The following is a 15,767-nucleotide window of genomic DNA, read 5'->3' as shown; positions in this document are numbered from 1 at the left end:
GGTCCCTCAATGAGCTCCAACACTGGGAATATCCTGAATACACTCCTGAAACTCCTCAGTGGAAAACATGAACATCCAGACTGAAGTGATTAAAACAGAATCCTGAAGCCTCCCTGCCAGATCCTGATTCTGTTCAGGAGGAGCGACTGAGATTCTACTGACTTTTGTTGGATTTCCTGTTCCGGTGGAGCCTCCTGCCACCTTTAATCAATGAGTCCCTTCATTTCTCTTTGAATCACAGCCAAACGATCACATGAAGGCAATTAATCCTGATTAATCCTCAGGAATTATTGCATCATGCAGCGGCCCTTTATTCTGTTCTATTGTGTTCTAAGGTTTCTGAAAATGCAACATAAATAAACATTTTAGTTTCATTTTTATTTTAGGATTTGCGTTCTACATTAACTTTTAAGAAATGGCTTTAATTTAATTTCCAGGATAAAAACAGAGAAAGAAGAAAAAACAGCTAGAAGAGTCAGAATAGCTAGAAATGAATAAAAACAAATAAAAAAAGCTAAAATTATTGCAAAAATAGTGAAACTGAATTGATCAAAATTAATTGTATAAAATTTTTTTATTGGAAAAAAGGAGAAAATGAAGGGAAAGAGGAAAAAACAGGAAAGAAAAAAGGTAGTAAAAAAACATTAAATGAAGAAAAAATTCAAAAGGAGAGAAAATAAAATAGAAGCGGATGAAAAAAGAACAGAAATGAAAAGTAAGGAAACTCACAGCTGCTTTAAGCAGCTTAAAAAGCCGAAGATGTAAAAAATTGCTGAAGTGACTAAAAATCCATGAAAAAAGGCTAAAAATTTTCTAAAAATGGTCGCAGGAGTTAAAAATCTAGGAAAACAAATCTTTGTTTGTTCAAAATGTTTAGACAGCTTTTATTTTAAACCGTTTCCGTCGTGGCATTTCCTGATTTCGCCATCGGACTGACGGGTTGGGGGCGTTGGGTTTGTTTGCAGGCGTGTCCAGGAAGTCGGACGGCTGGGTGGGGCTCGGCTGCTGCGAGCTCGCCATCTCGTCCGAGTGCCGCCGGGAGTGCAAGCAGGTGAGACGGCGAGGAGGCGGGGCTTAAAGCGGACGGCCCCGCCCCCTTCTCTCCCTCCGCCGGGAACGCTTCTCATCCGCCTCTCCTTTCTCCGCCCGCAGGCCTCCTCCAAAAATGACATAACGAAGGTCTGCAAGAAGGTGACGGAGGTGAGTGGAGGCGCTTCGGGACGTCCTGACTCCATTTCTCAACTTTATGGGAAACATTTAGAATTTTTAAAAAAAATCTTCTCTCTGTGTTTCAGAACTCGTTGTACAGCTGCATCACCAAAAATGAAAGTAAGCACACACACACACACACACACACACACACACACACACACACACACACACACACACACACACACACACTCCTACACTCCTCTCTGCCTCCACACACACAAACAAACAAATAAAGCTCCGCCCTCCTTTAATTCTCCTTTGGAAGCGGAATTTTATGCTAATTAGGCGCGACTTCGTTCTGGTCGTTCTGCACATGCTCCGTCGTGATGATGCAATTTTCCAAGATGGCAGCCCGCAGTCCACATTTTGACTCGTATAGAGACGACTTAAAGCTGCTGTAGGCAGGATTTTGCTAGTCAATGCTAATTTTTCTGTGTTTTCTTTGGATTAAATGTCAGAGTATCCATTGATAATCCTTTAGGAGTGTAGCATAACTGCACTACCGCGAGGGCGCAGCGTTTCCATCTGTCTCTGGTCTGAGCTGAAACGGAATCTCGACAGCTCCAGGTATCTTTGACCAATCAGAAGAGCCCCTGAGGCTCTAACTGTGATTGGTCGAGGGGCGTTCGTCGCACGTTCTTGTGGGAGGGGCTTAACTTGCGTAAAGGCGTGATGTCAGAGAAAACAGGACAGGATTTGCTGTGCTGGGTTTGAAATCGCCATCTTAGATGGGTCAAATCGCCATCTTGCTTAGGTAACCCTAAGCAAGATGGCGGAGATGCTGAATCCTGCCTACAGCACCTTTAACAGCTGTTTTAAGAATTGGATAAACTGAAACGAGGGGATCGACGGGCAATTAGCAAGGCGGGAATTTTCAAAGCTGTACTGTCAGAGTCAATCGAGAAAGAAAGACGAGAAAAATGTTGTTTGCTTCCGGGAGACGTCAGCACGTCACATCCACCCCCTGTCCAATCAGAACGCTTCGCAGACCCCGGTGCTAGAGAGGATTTAATCCCTTCTTTGTCCCATGTAAACATGGCGCTCATGAATATAATTATGAATTACTTAATTCAGAATAAACCAATTCTGAATTAAAAACATCAGATAACAACAATGAGTTGACACAGGATCACTGTGTGTTTGTGTTTGTGTGTTTGTGTTTGTGTGTGTGTGTGTGTGTGTGTGTGTCTGTGTGTGTGTGTGCTCCTGCAGTGGGCTCCACCTGCTGCAGCTATGCGGGCCGCCACACCACCTGCAGGGAGTACTGCCAGGCCATCTTCCGGACCGACTCCACCCCCACCGTGTCGCAGATCAACGCCGTCAAGGACTACTGCCAGAGCCACAGCGCCCAGCTGCTGGGCTGCGTCAGCAACTTCACCAAGTCCTACCCCGTCCGCAGCCCCATCGACAGTGAGCGCAAAGCCACACACACACACACACACACACACGCGCTGATCCGCCTCCCTGACCCGCCTCTCGCCATCCAGGCCTGTACTGCTGCGACCGGGCGGAGGCGCCGCACTGCCAGGTGGCGTGCCGCCGCATCCTGCGCACCATGAGCACGGAGCACGAGATCATGGAGGGCCTGATCAAGGAGTGCGGCTCGCAGCCCCTCCCCCAGGAGCCCATGTGGCAGTGCTTCCTGGGCAGCGCCCACCCGCCCTCCCCGCCCGAGGAGGAGCCGCCGCGCCCCGCCAAGATGGACTGCGCCAAGCTGCACTGCTGCGCCAAGGCCAACACGTCGCTGTGCAGGTGAGGGGTGGGCGGAGCCCCGGGGCGGCCGGCGGCAGAGGAGGAGGGGGCGGGGCTTGACTCTGTGCTCCGCCCCCTGACAGGGACATGTGCCAGGAGATCAGCACCAACTGGGGCAGCCAGACGTGGCAGGACTTCGACCAGCTGTGCGAGTACAACCCGGTGGAGACGGAGCTCATCAACTGCCTGGCCGACGTGAGGGAGCCCTGCCAGCTGGGCTGCAAGGGCCTCAGCTACTGCACCAACTTCAACAACAGGTGGGGGCGCCGTCGCCCGGGACACACTCAGCACCGCCTGTTTACGACGCGACTGCAGCCTGATCCTGAACAGGGAGGCACCGATACCGATACGGTGTCAGGGTCGATTCTCCTGAAAGCTCCTGATACAAAAACATCAGCAGCAGGAAGCGGTTTGGAGGTTATTTACAAAAGCAAGACTGACGGTAAATTATGTCAAAATATGAAGAAAGAACAGAAACTGAACCTGCAGGGAGAAGATCCGGTTACACCTGAAAGTATTGGGAAAACTGTTGCTTCTCCCTAAGAGTTTGTACCGTCATGCCATGTTCTCCTCATGAGACCGACTCCATCCTGAAGGAGACAGACTGAGCGCGACCCCGGCGTGACCCCGGGTTTATCAGCAACGCAGCATGTTTTCCGTCAGGTCGCCACACGAGGCCAAGCGGAACGGCTTCAAACGCCGACGAGTCGCCCACGAAAACAAACACAGATCCGCTTCAGACACACACACAGCGGTCTGCGGGTCGCCTGCCGGGAGAGCGCCGCCGTTTGACCACCGTTCAGCACTGCCATTCATAAATAACGCCGAACACGTGTGCACCGCCGTGGTTTCAGGTTTGGCTGGTGTCGGCGAGGGGACATCAGCCCCGACGTCTGAAACGTCCATATTGTCCTGGTCCTGGTCCTGGTCCTGGTCCTGGTCCTGGGGAGCGATGTCTCACTGTGGACATGGTGGGACTTTTGAAGTCCAGCTGCTGGTCTTTCCTCTGATCGGCTCCAGTTGAGCCTGGAGTGGCTTTCTGCTCCCCTGAGGGGTTCAAACACTGAGCCCTGTCGCTGTGAGCAGCGGGAAACACAAACACTTCAGGGATTTTAGAACTGTGTGTTCATGTGAAGGTTCTGAGCTTTTAATTAAAATCCAGCCTTTAAGCCTTTCAGGCCTCAGTCATGTTATCATAGATGGTTGTTTTTATCAGCCGTTTATCTTGAGACTTTTTTTAAGAAGTGACTGTAAGAGCAATAAAATGTTTCGAGAAAGAAAATTTAGGCCAAATTAAAGAAGAAATGTGCAGCAGAGAGAGTTCAGAGTGTGAGAAAAGCAGAGAAATGATGGAAAAAAACAAGAATCATGGACTAAAAGCTGAGGAACAAATTCACAGAAGGTTCTGGATCAGCAGCTGCTGGACCTGGATTATCAATGGGGTCACTTACATTTGAACAAAGATAATAAATGTGACTTAAATATCTTTATTTTGCTCTTTTTTTTTTTTTTTTTTACAGATTTGACTTGTACTCTGAGAAATATGGTAAAATGCTACATGATTTTTCCTTGCAATGACCGTATTTCCCAGACAATAGTCATGCTGTTTTTCATCTGGTCATGCGATTTGTATTAAAAAGCAACTTAATATATGGTTAAATGCCACCTGTGACCACTAGATGTCGCTGTGTGACAGCAGAATGCTGCTACAGTCACGCTTCCAGGGCTGATCATCAGCTGAAATCTGCAATCAATAAAACATCAACACCATTGCCATTTGGTGTGCAACTTCTCAATGTTTTTATTTTTTTTCCTTTTCATGACACATTTTTTTGTCAAACCTCTTTATGGCAGAGTTTTTCAACCACAGATTGTTCATATAAAGACTGAATTATGCTTTCCGCACAGACACAACACCTTAAAACACACTCAATAAAACACATATTTAAAAAAAATCCTGTGATCTTAATGCTAACTGCTATAGGAAAACCCACTGACATGCTAACAGTTCGCACAGAAGTCACGGAACTTACTGGAACAAATTAAACTGAGCAATATTTAACTTGCAAAATACCAAAGCACAAATCCTAATTCTGAGTAATAACAGGAATTTTATTTTCATCTCAGAAAAACACAGCAGTGATTAAAAAAACTCTGAAACACTCAAAATTCAACCAAAGTAGCTGTGGAAGCCCGAGAGGCTCAAAATTCAGATAGAGAATTCCATCCAGGGCTGAACTGCAAGGCGCCACCTAGTGGTGCATGGCTGCTAGAACAGTGGCAGCTCAGCTGATACACCAAATAAAACACTTGTGAGTGAAGACTGTGCTTACAAAAACTAACGCTGAAGAGTAGAGAAGAGAATACAGAACTGCATTAAATCTGAAATTAAAACTGGTTTTTAATTTTCATTTTGTTGGCTGTATGAACTCACAAAGAAAAAGGTAACTTTTACAAGAAAACTGCAAAGGTAATGAGACACAAACTGAGTGAGTAGAAATATGAAAGCTGATAAATGTCTTTTTTCATTGTGTTTATTTAATTGATGTTCAAGACACTTTGATTAGAATGACTTTATATTGTTAACACAGACTATAGGATTTCTTTTTTTTTTTTCCCATCATTTCCAGTTGGTGGTGTGAAAAGTCGTTCTTGTACCCTGCCTCAGAAAAGCTTGAAAAACACTGTGTTATGGTACGTCTGAAACCGGGTGCCTAAACTTTAATCTGTGGCTCAGCAGAGGCTTCACAGGGTTCTCACACTGTAACAGTCAGTTTGTAGTCAGTGAGCGAAGCTTGTAGCTGTGCATCTTCCAGGATTCCTCCAGATTAGACTCTTCTCTGGAGCGTTACAGGACCACACAGCTTCTCAGACACTCACGTAATGAAGCAGTAATCCAACAGCTGAAGGGTTTTTCCCCGCTCAAGACAAGCGAGCCGCTGCTTGGTTCTGTTTTTCCTGCTTCCCTGGTGGAAGGTCGACAGTCGGCCCGCTGTCAGAGCCTCATCCTGACCTGCATTCCAGTGATACCCGGGTCTCGGGGTTCCCTGCAAACGTTTCACATCTCAGTGCGAATGGCTTATCGTTGTTGGGTTTTGAAAGCAGCTTAAAGTCAACTTATCCGGCCTTATTACAGAGCGGCGGCGCAGCTTCGCCAGACGCACAGGCAGCTGCTGCATTCATTATGACGGATTAGCAAACAAACAAGCCCGAGCCGCGTCGATTATCCCGCCTTATCGGAGACAAACCGACACAAATCACAGCCTCGGGAGGCGGCAGGGCTGTGACGGACCAGCGCTGCCTTCGTTCTTCTGGGCCTGAACAACAGTGTGTTCCTCTTCTGGACGGAGATGGAGAACATCAGCTGATCGAAACGTTCAGCGTTGGTTTGGGAGGAAAACCGCTGCCACACACACACACACACACACACACACACACACACGGACAGACTAACTTCAAGATAAACAAAGCAGCCGCTCATTAGACACCAAAGGAATGATGGAACCACACCCAGAGCTTCGGCCTGGAACCGTCAAGTGTTTTCAACCACCAATTAGCTGAGTCACTGGAGACCAAACCCAGACATGAAAGAGACGTCCCGATGCAGCGGCGAGGAAAAACGGCTCGCTCTGCTCCGAGGAGCGCCTCCGTCAGGCCGGCAGCGCAGACCGCCTCCCTGCCTGTGAAAGCATTCACCCACTTCCTCTTTGATGACGGTTTCTGCATGGAGCTGCTGTTGCCGGATTCCCGACTCGCCCATAAAGCCGAAGTTTTATGGGGAAACTGCAAGTGAAGCTCTTTGTTCGAGGAAGCTTTGACTTTGCTCAAAGGCATGTTGGAAACCCCAAGGTCAACGGATGAGACCAAAACAGACGTTTTTTTTTACCCAACAGACTTCTCTCTGCACTCTGAATGGAAGCCGTTTGGTCTTACATTGAAGTATTAGCAGCAGATCCTTCAGGTTCTGGAAATCCGTGAAATAGACCGTCGTTCTTCACAGTGTTGGGCTGTACGAGAAGCGATCTCTCTTTTTAAAAAACAGAACTTGTGTTTGCACACTGAAGTCTCTTCACTAGCGGATGCTGGCAGAGTTCTCTCGTGCTGGCGGACTGTGCATGTATATGGTGTGAGTAAAATCATGGATCAATGCCGTATAGTTGCACAGAGTTGGCAGAAGGATGTCGTCCATTACCCAGAGACGGTGTTCTGTTTCCCTACAATTCAATCTGATCCAATTTACATCTCCCATCGTCGCTGACTGTGGGTGGATTGATGTGATTAAAAAAGGTGTTATGGATTAAATTCCATGCGGATTGCCCCCAGGACCACATATGCCTGGTTTAAACTGTGTTAAAAGCAGATGAATCATCGTTTCTATCTGTGGTTTTGAGGAGGAAGGTACCTGGACTGAACAATAGAGGTTAATTCACATCATCAAAGAACCTTTACTGTTGCCACATATCTACCGATGGACAATGAGGAGGAATAAATGAGACAGCAGAGAAGGAAGTTTGTAAAGTGGAGATAAATCAAGAGAAGTTGAGTAATTTAACGATTGCTTGCATGTGAAACTGCTGTAATGCTTCTAATGGTTCCTCGTTTATAGGTTTGTGGAGTTACTTATTGCATCTTGCAGGTGAATCATGGCTTCATGATGGGTTTTTATAGCAGCAACAGTCCGGCGAGATATTTTGAGATCAGCCTGAGAACACACCAGGTCCAGATTGTTCAACTCATCACTCATCTGCGACTCTCCTACGTGGCATTTTTCCTTTTCCTACGACTGTTTTGTGATTTCGGAGAGACCAGGAAGAGACGCTGCACATTTCGGATTCCTGCCGCATGTGGCGGATCATTCTCAGTCTGTCAATTCCCGCATCCCCCACTCCGCCATAGTCCACAACTAAATATGAAACACCATTCAAAATATGAAACATCGGCTCACACAGTCTCGGACTGTGGCGTATTGAATTCCCGTCGCATTTCTTCTGGCCACAATTTGGCCTGGACTTTTAGCGGGCAAGGTCAAGTGAGAACCAAGACTTTTAGGGGCTTCAACTGATTTAAAACCAGCGCCAGAGTACCCCAAGACCAGCGCAGCACTTAAGGACACCAGGTTCAGACGAGACCAAGACCTTGACATTGAACGGCCTCGACTCTTCACCATTTTAACGTCTTGGGACCAGTTTTGGCTCCGGTCTGTTCCCGTCACGCTCTGGTCCTACGCCTGGCTGTTTTGGTTCTTCTAACACATAGTCAGACCAACGTAGACAGAACGCACAGAGGAAGCGGCGAGCTGCTTCTGAGAACACCGGACACTCAGCCTTCCTCCTGTCGATCCGCAGGCCGACCGAGCTTTTCCGCAGCTGCAACGTCCAGTCGGACCAGGGCGCCATGAACGACATCAAGCTGTGGTCCAACGGCACCATCAAGAACATCCCGGTGCTGGACATCCGGAAGTGTCTGCCGGACATGTGGAAGGCCGTGGCCTGCGCCCTGCAGATCAAGCCCTGCCACAGCAAGTCCAGAGGCAGCGTCATATGCAAGTAGGTCCAGCCGCCGCCGTTCAGGGCAGGTACTCTACGTCCATTCTCTCAACTTCAACCGTCTTTTATGAGGAACAATCGATTTAACACGACATAAAAAAGGCTCATTGAGAGACAGAGTGAACTTCCTTCTGCTGTTGAGGTCTGTGCCGTCGTCTTGCTAACCCTCGACGGGATCGCACGTAGGGATTTTCAAAGAGTGGGCGGACGAGCCGACCGCTTCTCAAGTAGAAACCACAGCTCGCCTCTTTAAGCCCTGACATGCTAATATTAACAAGCTGCTGAGCGATGCTTCGGCTGCTCCTCGCCGCTTGCTAGACAAACAGGAAAAAGTGGAAAATGAAGTTGAATTCAAAGCAGACGTCCTGCTAAATGGAGAGAAAAGCCAACCCGGCGGAAGAGGAGAAGAGCTGCTGGAATGAATGAAGCAGCCTAAAAAAAACTGCAGCGGCAAATTAAACAAACAAAAACCAAACGGGTAACAAATCTGAAATGATTAGCAGTTAGCTTAACGTGAGTTTTGGTTTTCAAACCATCTCTTTTGGTTTGAAACCTGCGTCGAAGCATTGGTGTGTGAATCTGCTCAGTGTTTAAGATCTCCGAACAGGTTAAACCGAAAGCAGCTGGACTGAGAAAATGGTCCAAGATGACCTGAACCAGCATGAAACAGAAGGTTTATCAGACAGGAGGCGTTTCAGGCCAGATGTTAAAGCGATACTTCAACATTTTGGCAAATTGGCCCATCTAGGGCAATTCGGTAGTCATTTAGAACAGCCTACTTACTTTTTTTGTGAGGGCGAACTGTTGTTTATTCAGCGGTGCGTCTGAGGAGAGCTTCACGGCGGACATGATGGAAGTGGACGGTACAGTTGCTTCCCTCGTCAAACTCATCAAATACACAATCTAACAACCCCAAAACAACTTTGGCGGACACGTTATAATCCGCACATTCACTACGCTGTGAAATATTAAAGCAAAATTACGAGATTGAGTTGTTTATGCGAAGATTGCTAAGATGGAACTACTTACTAAACATGGCGTCTGGGCGTAGTGATTTCAAAAGAAAAAGTAGTTCCCAGTATTTGCTTCAAAGTCGTAACGCTACAATATTATTTGTTGGTGTTTCACAGCGTAGTGAATGTGCAGATTATAACGTGTCCACCAAAGTGTTTGTGGGGTTGTTGGTTTGTGTATTTGATGAGTTTGACGAGGGAAGCAACTGTACCGTCCACTTCCATTATGTCCGCCGTGAAGCTCTCCTCAGACGCACCGCTGAATAAACAACAGCTCGCCCTCACAAAAAAAGTAAGTACGCTGTTCTAAATGACTACCGAATTGCCCTGGATGGGCCAATTTGCCAAAATGTTGAAGTATCGCTTTAAGAGACGAGCCGCACGAGGAATCAAAGAAGCTCAGAGCTTCAAATAAAGTCTCTCTTCTTATAACGTCATCTTGAGTGAGCCCCATCAGTAAAATAATGCCATAAATAACCTTTAAATTTTGAATTTTTTTTGTTGCAGCGAAGAGTGCATTTTTCCAGATATAAACACTATCAACATAAAGCTAATTTTTATGATGCAAAATACAGAGAAATATTAAAGAAAAAAAAACTCACTCTGACAGCACGGCTTTGAAATAGAAAATAAGCATAATGCATTTTTTCCAGTTTCCATTATATAGATATATATATATTGGAATTATATTCAGTCCATCTTCAGACACCTGTGCAGTTTTCAGGACTGTGTCCGCTCGTCTCCGTCCTCAGGTCGGACTGCGTCGACATCCTGACCCAGTGCGGAGACAGGAAGCGCTTCCTGGAAGGACAAACTCCGGAGAGGATCTGTGAGCTGCTGTCGCCCATCGACGACCCCGAGCGCTGCATCCCCCTCCACAAGTACCTGAGTGAGTCCACACACACACACACACACACACACACACACACACACACACACACACACACACACACACACACACACACTCTCTCTCTCTCTCTCTCTCTCTCTCTCTGAACTGAAGGGAATCACCAGCAGAACACCGGTTTGTCCTCACTGTGCTGCTGCTGTACCTGGGTTTGGCCACTAGAGGGCAGAAAAACACCAAACACTCCTGATGACTCCAGCAGAAAGACTCTCACTGCCAGAGGCTTGTTGTTGGAAATCAGCTCTGCAGCAGCCAGTTCCACATTTCTAATATGTGTAAATGTCAAAACTATGAATCCTCACTGAACCACTTTGTCTATTTTTGATGTGCAAACTGCTCAAACACTGCAAAGAATCTTTTTTTTCTTCATGATATGCAGCCCTATTCATGTCTAAACACATTTTAAAAGGATTTTTGTTTTTATTGATTCTTCATAATGTCAGAAAATAACATAGATTGGTTGATTTATTTATTTATTTTTTATCATGTTGGTGGAATGTTCAGTGGTCAACCCAATGATGCCCTCGGCTGTCATAAGTACATTTTCTGGACCTGCTTAGTGTTGTGGCTGGCTCGATCTGATCCCACACTAATAATAATAATGGCCGAAAAATGTAGTGTAATAATGTGGAAACCTGACTGAATATTGATATTATTTAATAAAATCAAATTTTATTCTTTCTGCACATTTTCATAAGAAGATTAACGCATTGGTAATTAACAAATTGTAGTATTTGCTGATGAATGAAAAAATTCTGAATACATGAGCCACCCTCACCCAACACCAACAGGAGTTAAAAGTATTTTTTAAGAATCTCAGTTTCAAAATAAAAGCTGAGTGAAGCACCGATACATGAATCCGGATTGAGTTTGTGGATTTGAGCCTCTCCTCCGTCCCTCCAGGCCCCAGTTCCCTCGGTAACAGCATCGTGGAGGAAGTCATCCACCCCTGCAACCCCAACCCGTGTCCCAGCAACCACCTGTGCCAGGTGAACAGGAAGGGCTGCCTGGACGAGGTCAGCTGCCAGCCGTACCTCTGCGTGCCAGGTGGGAGGAGTCATCCGTCGTCTGCTCCATCAGCGGCTCCGCTAGGCCCGGTTCTCAGTGTGTGTGTGTGTGTGTGTGTGTGTGTGTGTGTGTGTGTGTGTGTTCAGGCTGCAAGCTGGGCGAGGCCTCGGAGTTCCTGGTGCAGCAGGACGCCCGGATCCAGGTCCCGACCCGCTCCGGCTCGCTGGGCTGCTACGAGGTGTGCAGCTGCGGGCCCAGCGGCCGCCTGGAGAACTGCGCCGAGATGCCCTGCCTGGACACCGACAGGGCCTGCCTGGTGGGGGGGCAGCGGAAGAGTAAGACCCCCGTCATGTCGCTTATTTTCAGTTTTTTTTTCCATTTTCTTGGTGGTTTGACCGCATTGGAGCCTCTTGCAGGCCGGTTTCGGCCCCGCAGACCGTATGTTGGACAGATCAGTATCAGTGTGTTCTTCGTGCCAGTCGTCGGAATGAGGAGGATTTCTGGTTTTAGTACAGTAGAAATGCCCTGAAACTCTGGAACCAGAATGCAGGACTGTGAATGGACGGGAGGGCCGACGCTGATCCATCACTCCGCTCCTGCAGGAAAGTTAATAACCACTAATAAAAAGCAGCGAGTCAGAGACCAGGATGCGGCTGATGAATGTTTCCCTGCAGCGAGTCGGTCTGAGGAGTGAAGCAGCGGTCCGGCTCAGGGGGAAGCCGCCATTAATCACTTCTAATTAGACTCAGCAGAACCGATTAAATCTTCAACTCCAGAACGCCGATCGGCTCCTGTGGACCAACGAGGACCCTGATCTGCTCACGGGGGGGACAGTAACGACTTTCTCAATCAGAAATGTTTTCCCACCGAGGCAGAAGTTTGAAGGAAGAGTGTCGGGAAACATGACGCCGATCAGTCACTGACCCTGCTGGTTCATCAGTACCGCGCTTCTGGCCGACGGCTGATATTCACTGATATGAAAACAAGTTTCTAGCAAAACAAGAATCAGAATTCACAAATCAAAATACCTTGATTGGTTTTATAACTTAAAACAATTTCAATTCAAATCTGTCAAGTAGGCTGAATCAGAAATATCAAAACACATCCTGACTACATTCCCACTAATCAGACTTATTGATGACAGAATCTGGTGTCAGTAAAGATTTTAGGTCTCAGACTGAAGGACCAGGACGATCGGCTTCTTTCCTGGTTCCATTTCTTATGAATTTTTGGCGCCAATTTGATTTAAATTGCAATTCTTTGACAGTCGTCATGTTTTTTAGTCTGCTTTAGCGCCAGGCCATGTGACAGTCTACAAACTGTCAGGATCTGAATCACATCTGAGTCCACTTTTTTTTAAACTTTAGACTTTCTTTTCAAAAGCTGTGAGTTTTTGTAAAAGAAGCAAAAATAATGGCATAAAAATGTAGTTTTGTTAAAACTCGGCTGTTTCACGTTCATGTCTTCTTAAAATACAGAACAGTAGTATTAATGTATTACTGTTTATCTCATCAAACAACAGAATACCAATACTATTGTGACTCAATTTTTTTCCTACCTCTAATAATTTGCAAAGTTAAAGTAAATATTTAAACAGTGAAACAATGTTAGGGGGAAGCAAGCAGAAAAAAATCACTGGTATACTGAGTTTTTTTTATTTTTTTCAAGTTCAAACTTTTTTTAAAGTTCAAACTTTAAAAAAGTCATGTCGACTCACATCTGTGAAATTAATAAATCAAAAATATCAGAACTTGTTTTTGCACAGTTTAAATCAACCCTAACACACACACACACACACACACACACACACACACACACACAACGGTGACTGGACAGAAATAAATATCAGCTGTTTACGATATCAGACCAGTTTTACTGATCAGACCGATACTGATATGTTAAAAAAACACACTCAAAAAAAAAAAAAAACAATATATCGCCACTGATATATCGCGCATCCCGACTATTGGCTGGTTTCAGATTCACAAATCGTCTTTAATATTCTGAAAAGTGACGAGTCGTGAAACACACTGGGCGGGAGATGTGAGAAGCAGAAACATGATCTCAGGATTTAATGACGATCTTTCGATGATTGGTTTTGTAATGAAAGAACACACTCACACACTGAGCATGTGCAGAAGGACTGTTCACCACTGCCGTGGTGCCCATGAACATGAGCGCTTCAGAAAAGTCGCGTTGTCCTCCGGTCCCACAGGTTTTCAGGTGTGAACTCCTTCGGGGAAACTTTTCTTCGCAGCGTTTTCTTTCAGTCTCCGGAGCCTCGTTCTGTCGATCTGACGCTTTCTGGCGTGGACTCCTGCCTGACTGAACACGCCGCTCCTCTCCGTTAAGCTCTCGGTAATGAGCTGTAAAGACGAGCTGGGAAGATTTCTGCTCCACGCCGATGAGCCTGAACAAAAGCAGATAAGTGAGGATTAGGAGATATTGACCTATTAGTGCGGCTCGGCTTCAGTCATGATGCCATTAGAGGTTATAAAGACAGAGATGTTCTGTGGAGGTATTCTCCGGCTGAAGGACGCCGTAGCTTCAGTCACATCTGATCCTTCATATTTACCTTGTAGAAGTCAGGAAAGTTGAGCAGAAAAGGAGCCCTTTTTAAAAAAAAATAAACTTACTGAGGATGTTTTCTTCAGAAGTCTCTTCTGTTTAAGGCTCCATTGTCTGCGTACGAGGAGAACGTGACGGTGGGCGTCCTCCACTTCCAGACGCTACGGTGCGTCACGCTGCTGTTCCGTGTGTTTCAGGCCACGGGACGACGTTCAGGGTGGACTGCCACATCTGCTCCTGCTTCGCCGGGGACGCCGTCTGCTCCACCCGGGAGTGTCTGAGCCTCAGCAGCTCCGATGAGGACCGGCGACACTTCACCGGTAAGGCTGGACCCGGTAGATCCCGGTAGACCGGTAAACCTCGATCGCCGAGACCTTTCCAATGCCCCCCTCCCCTCCAGGGCTTCCCTGCAACTGTCAGGACCGCTTCGTCCCGGTGTGTGCGTCCAACGGGAGGACCTACCCCAGCGCCTGCGTGGCCCGATGCATGGGCTTCAAAGACCACCAGTTCGTGTTCGGCCAGTGCCGCCTCACCAACCCGTGTGCCGGGAAGCCCTGTCCCAGGAGCCAGAGGTGGGTTCACGACCCCCCGAACCACACGAACCCCCCGAATCACTGCCAGCTGCTGGTCTGGAATGCGATAAAACTATGTTCAGACTGTTTTCTGCTTGTGTTTAAGGAATAGTAAGCGAGAGAAGAATCAGATAAAACATAAATAAAGAAGAAACAAGTCCCCATCAGATAGCGAGCTAATCCACAAACTGCAGACTTTACTGAAGCGGGAGCCGCAGATCACAGACTTCCAGCTCCGCAAAGAGGAGAAGCAGAGTTTAATGAAACCGCCGGCTGGATTGTTTCTCTGGACTGGAGCCACGCTTCACAACCCGCCCCGAGAAAAACATGACAAACAGACACAAAACTGCACAATGTTTGCTTTTCTGTCAAGAGAGTGATGGTCTTACTCAGTCACTGCTCTCTCTCTCTCTCTCTCTCACACACACACACACACACAGATCCAAACACTTTTCCCTTTGTTATGTGGGAACGAGCCAACTCAGATTTTCTCAACGCCTGATTGGTGCGCGATGTCGGAAGCTGGCCGGTTGCTACGGTAACAGAGCAGGTTTTCACCTGTTTATGTGTGTTTGGAGGGAAAGAAGTTTGCTCCTGTTGCTTTTGCTCTTTTGTATTGAGACGGAGCCGTTCGCCCGTCATTCCACCGTGTGGTGCTGTGTTGTTGTGCGCGCGCACACACACACACACACGCACACACACACGCACACACACACACACACGCACACACACACGCACACACACACACACATAAACCCACAAATCCACACCCAAATTCTATGTAGAAATCAAAGCATGGTCTTCCAAAGAGTGATATAAATGTGTGTGTGTTTCCAGGTGCGTCCCGAAGTACCGTGTGTGTCTGAGCGACTCGTCCGACTGCCCGCAGCACGAGTGCGTCGGCCGCCCGGCGGCCTGCGACCGGAACAGCGTGGAGCCGGCGTGCGACACCGACGGCCTGGTTCACCCCAGCCTGTGCCACCTGCAGCAGGCCGGCAAGACCCTGGCCTACATGGGCCACTGCCAGGTGGGCGGGGCCAGGGCAGGGGGTGGGGCCAGGTGAATGGGCGGGGCCCAGGATGGACAACATCACACACCACAGGACTTTATATAAAAAAAATGTAGAAGAATGTTCGTTAATTTTGCTCAAAAGCTGCAAATCTTCACTTCCAGAGAACTGTAACCAGTG

The 15,767-nt window shown here is 47.2% G+C and overlaps 1 protein-coding gene across 1 annotated transcript in view; it reads left to right on the top strand.

Moving 5' to 3' along the window:
- The window catches only part of reck (reversion-inducing-cysteine-rich protein with kazal motifs), a 56,812-nt gene that overhangs the window by 22,148 nt on the left and 18,897 nt on the right, over positions 1–15,767 (top strand). The window contains exons 5-17 of the mRNA XM_030099911.1: positions 966–1,051; positions 1,153–1,200; positions 1,296–1,329; positions 2,425–2,622; positions 2,700–2,964; positions 3,048–3,221; positions 8,310–8,510; positions 10,276–10,412; positions 11,334–11,477; positions 11,585–11,773; positions 14,204–14,326; positions 14,407–14,578; positions 15,416–15,605. Coding sequence (XP_029955771.1) covers positions 966–1,051; positions 1,153–1,200; positions 1,296–1,329; positions 2,425–2,622; positions 2,700–2,964; positions 3,048–3,221; positions 8,310–8,510; positions 10,276–10,412; positions 11,334–11,477; positions 11,585–11,773; positions 14,204–14,326; positions 14,407–14,578; positions 15,416–15,605 — 1,961 coding nt within the window. The remainder of the gene's footprint in view (positions 1–965; positions 1,052–1,152; positions 1,201–1,295; positions 1,330–2,424; positions 2,623–2,699; positions 2,965–3,047; positions 3,222–8,309; positions 8,511–10,275; positions 10,413–11,333; positions 11,478–11,584; positions 11,774–14,203; positions 14,327–14,406; positions 14,579–15,415; positions 15,606–15,767) is intronic.

Source organism: Salarias fasciatus, chromosome 9 (genome assembly GCF_902148845.1).
Source record: "Salarias fasciatus chromosome 9, fSalaFa1.1, whole genome shotgun sequence".
Classification (NCBI taxonomy): Eukaryota; Metazoa; Chordata; class Actinopteri; order Blenniiformes; family Blenniidae; genus Salarias; species Salarias fasciatus.
The sequence above is the reverse complement of the archived record's forward strand: the minus strand, read 5'-3'. Positions and strand labels throughout refer to the sequence as shown.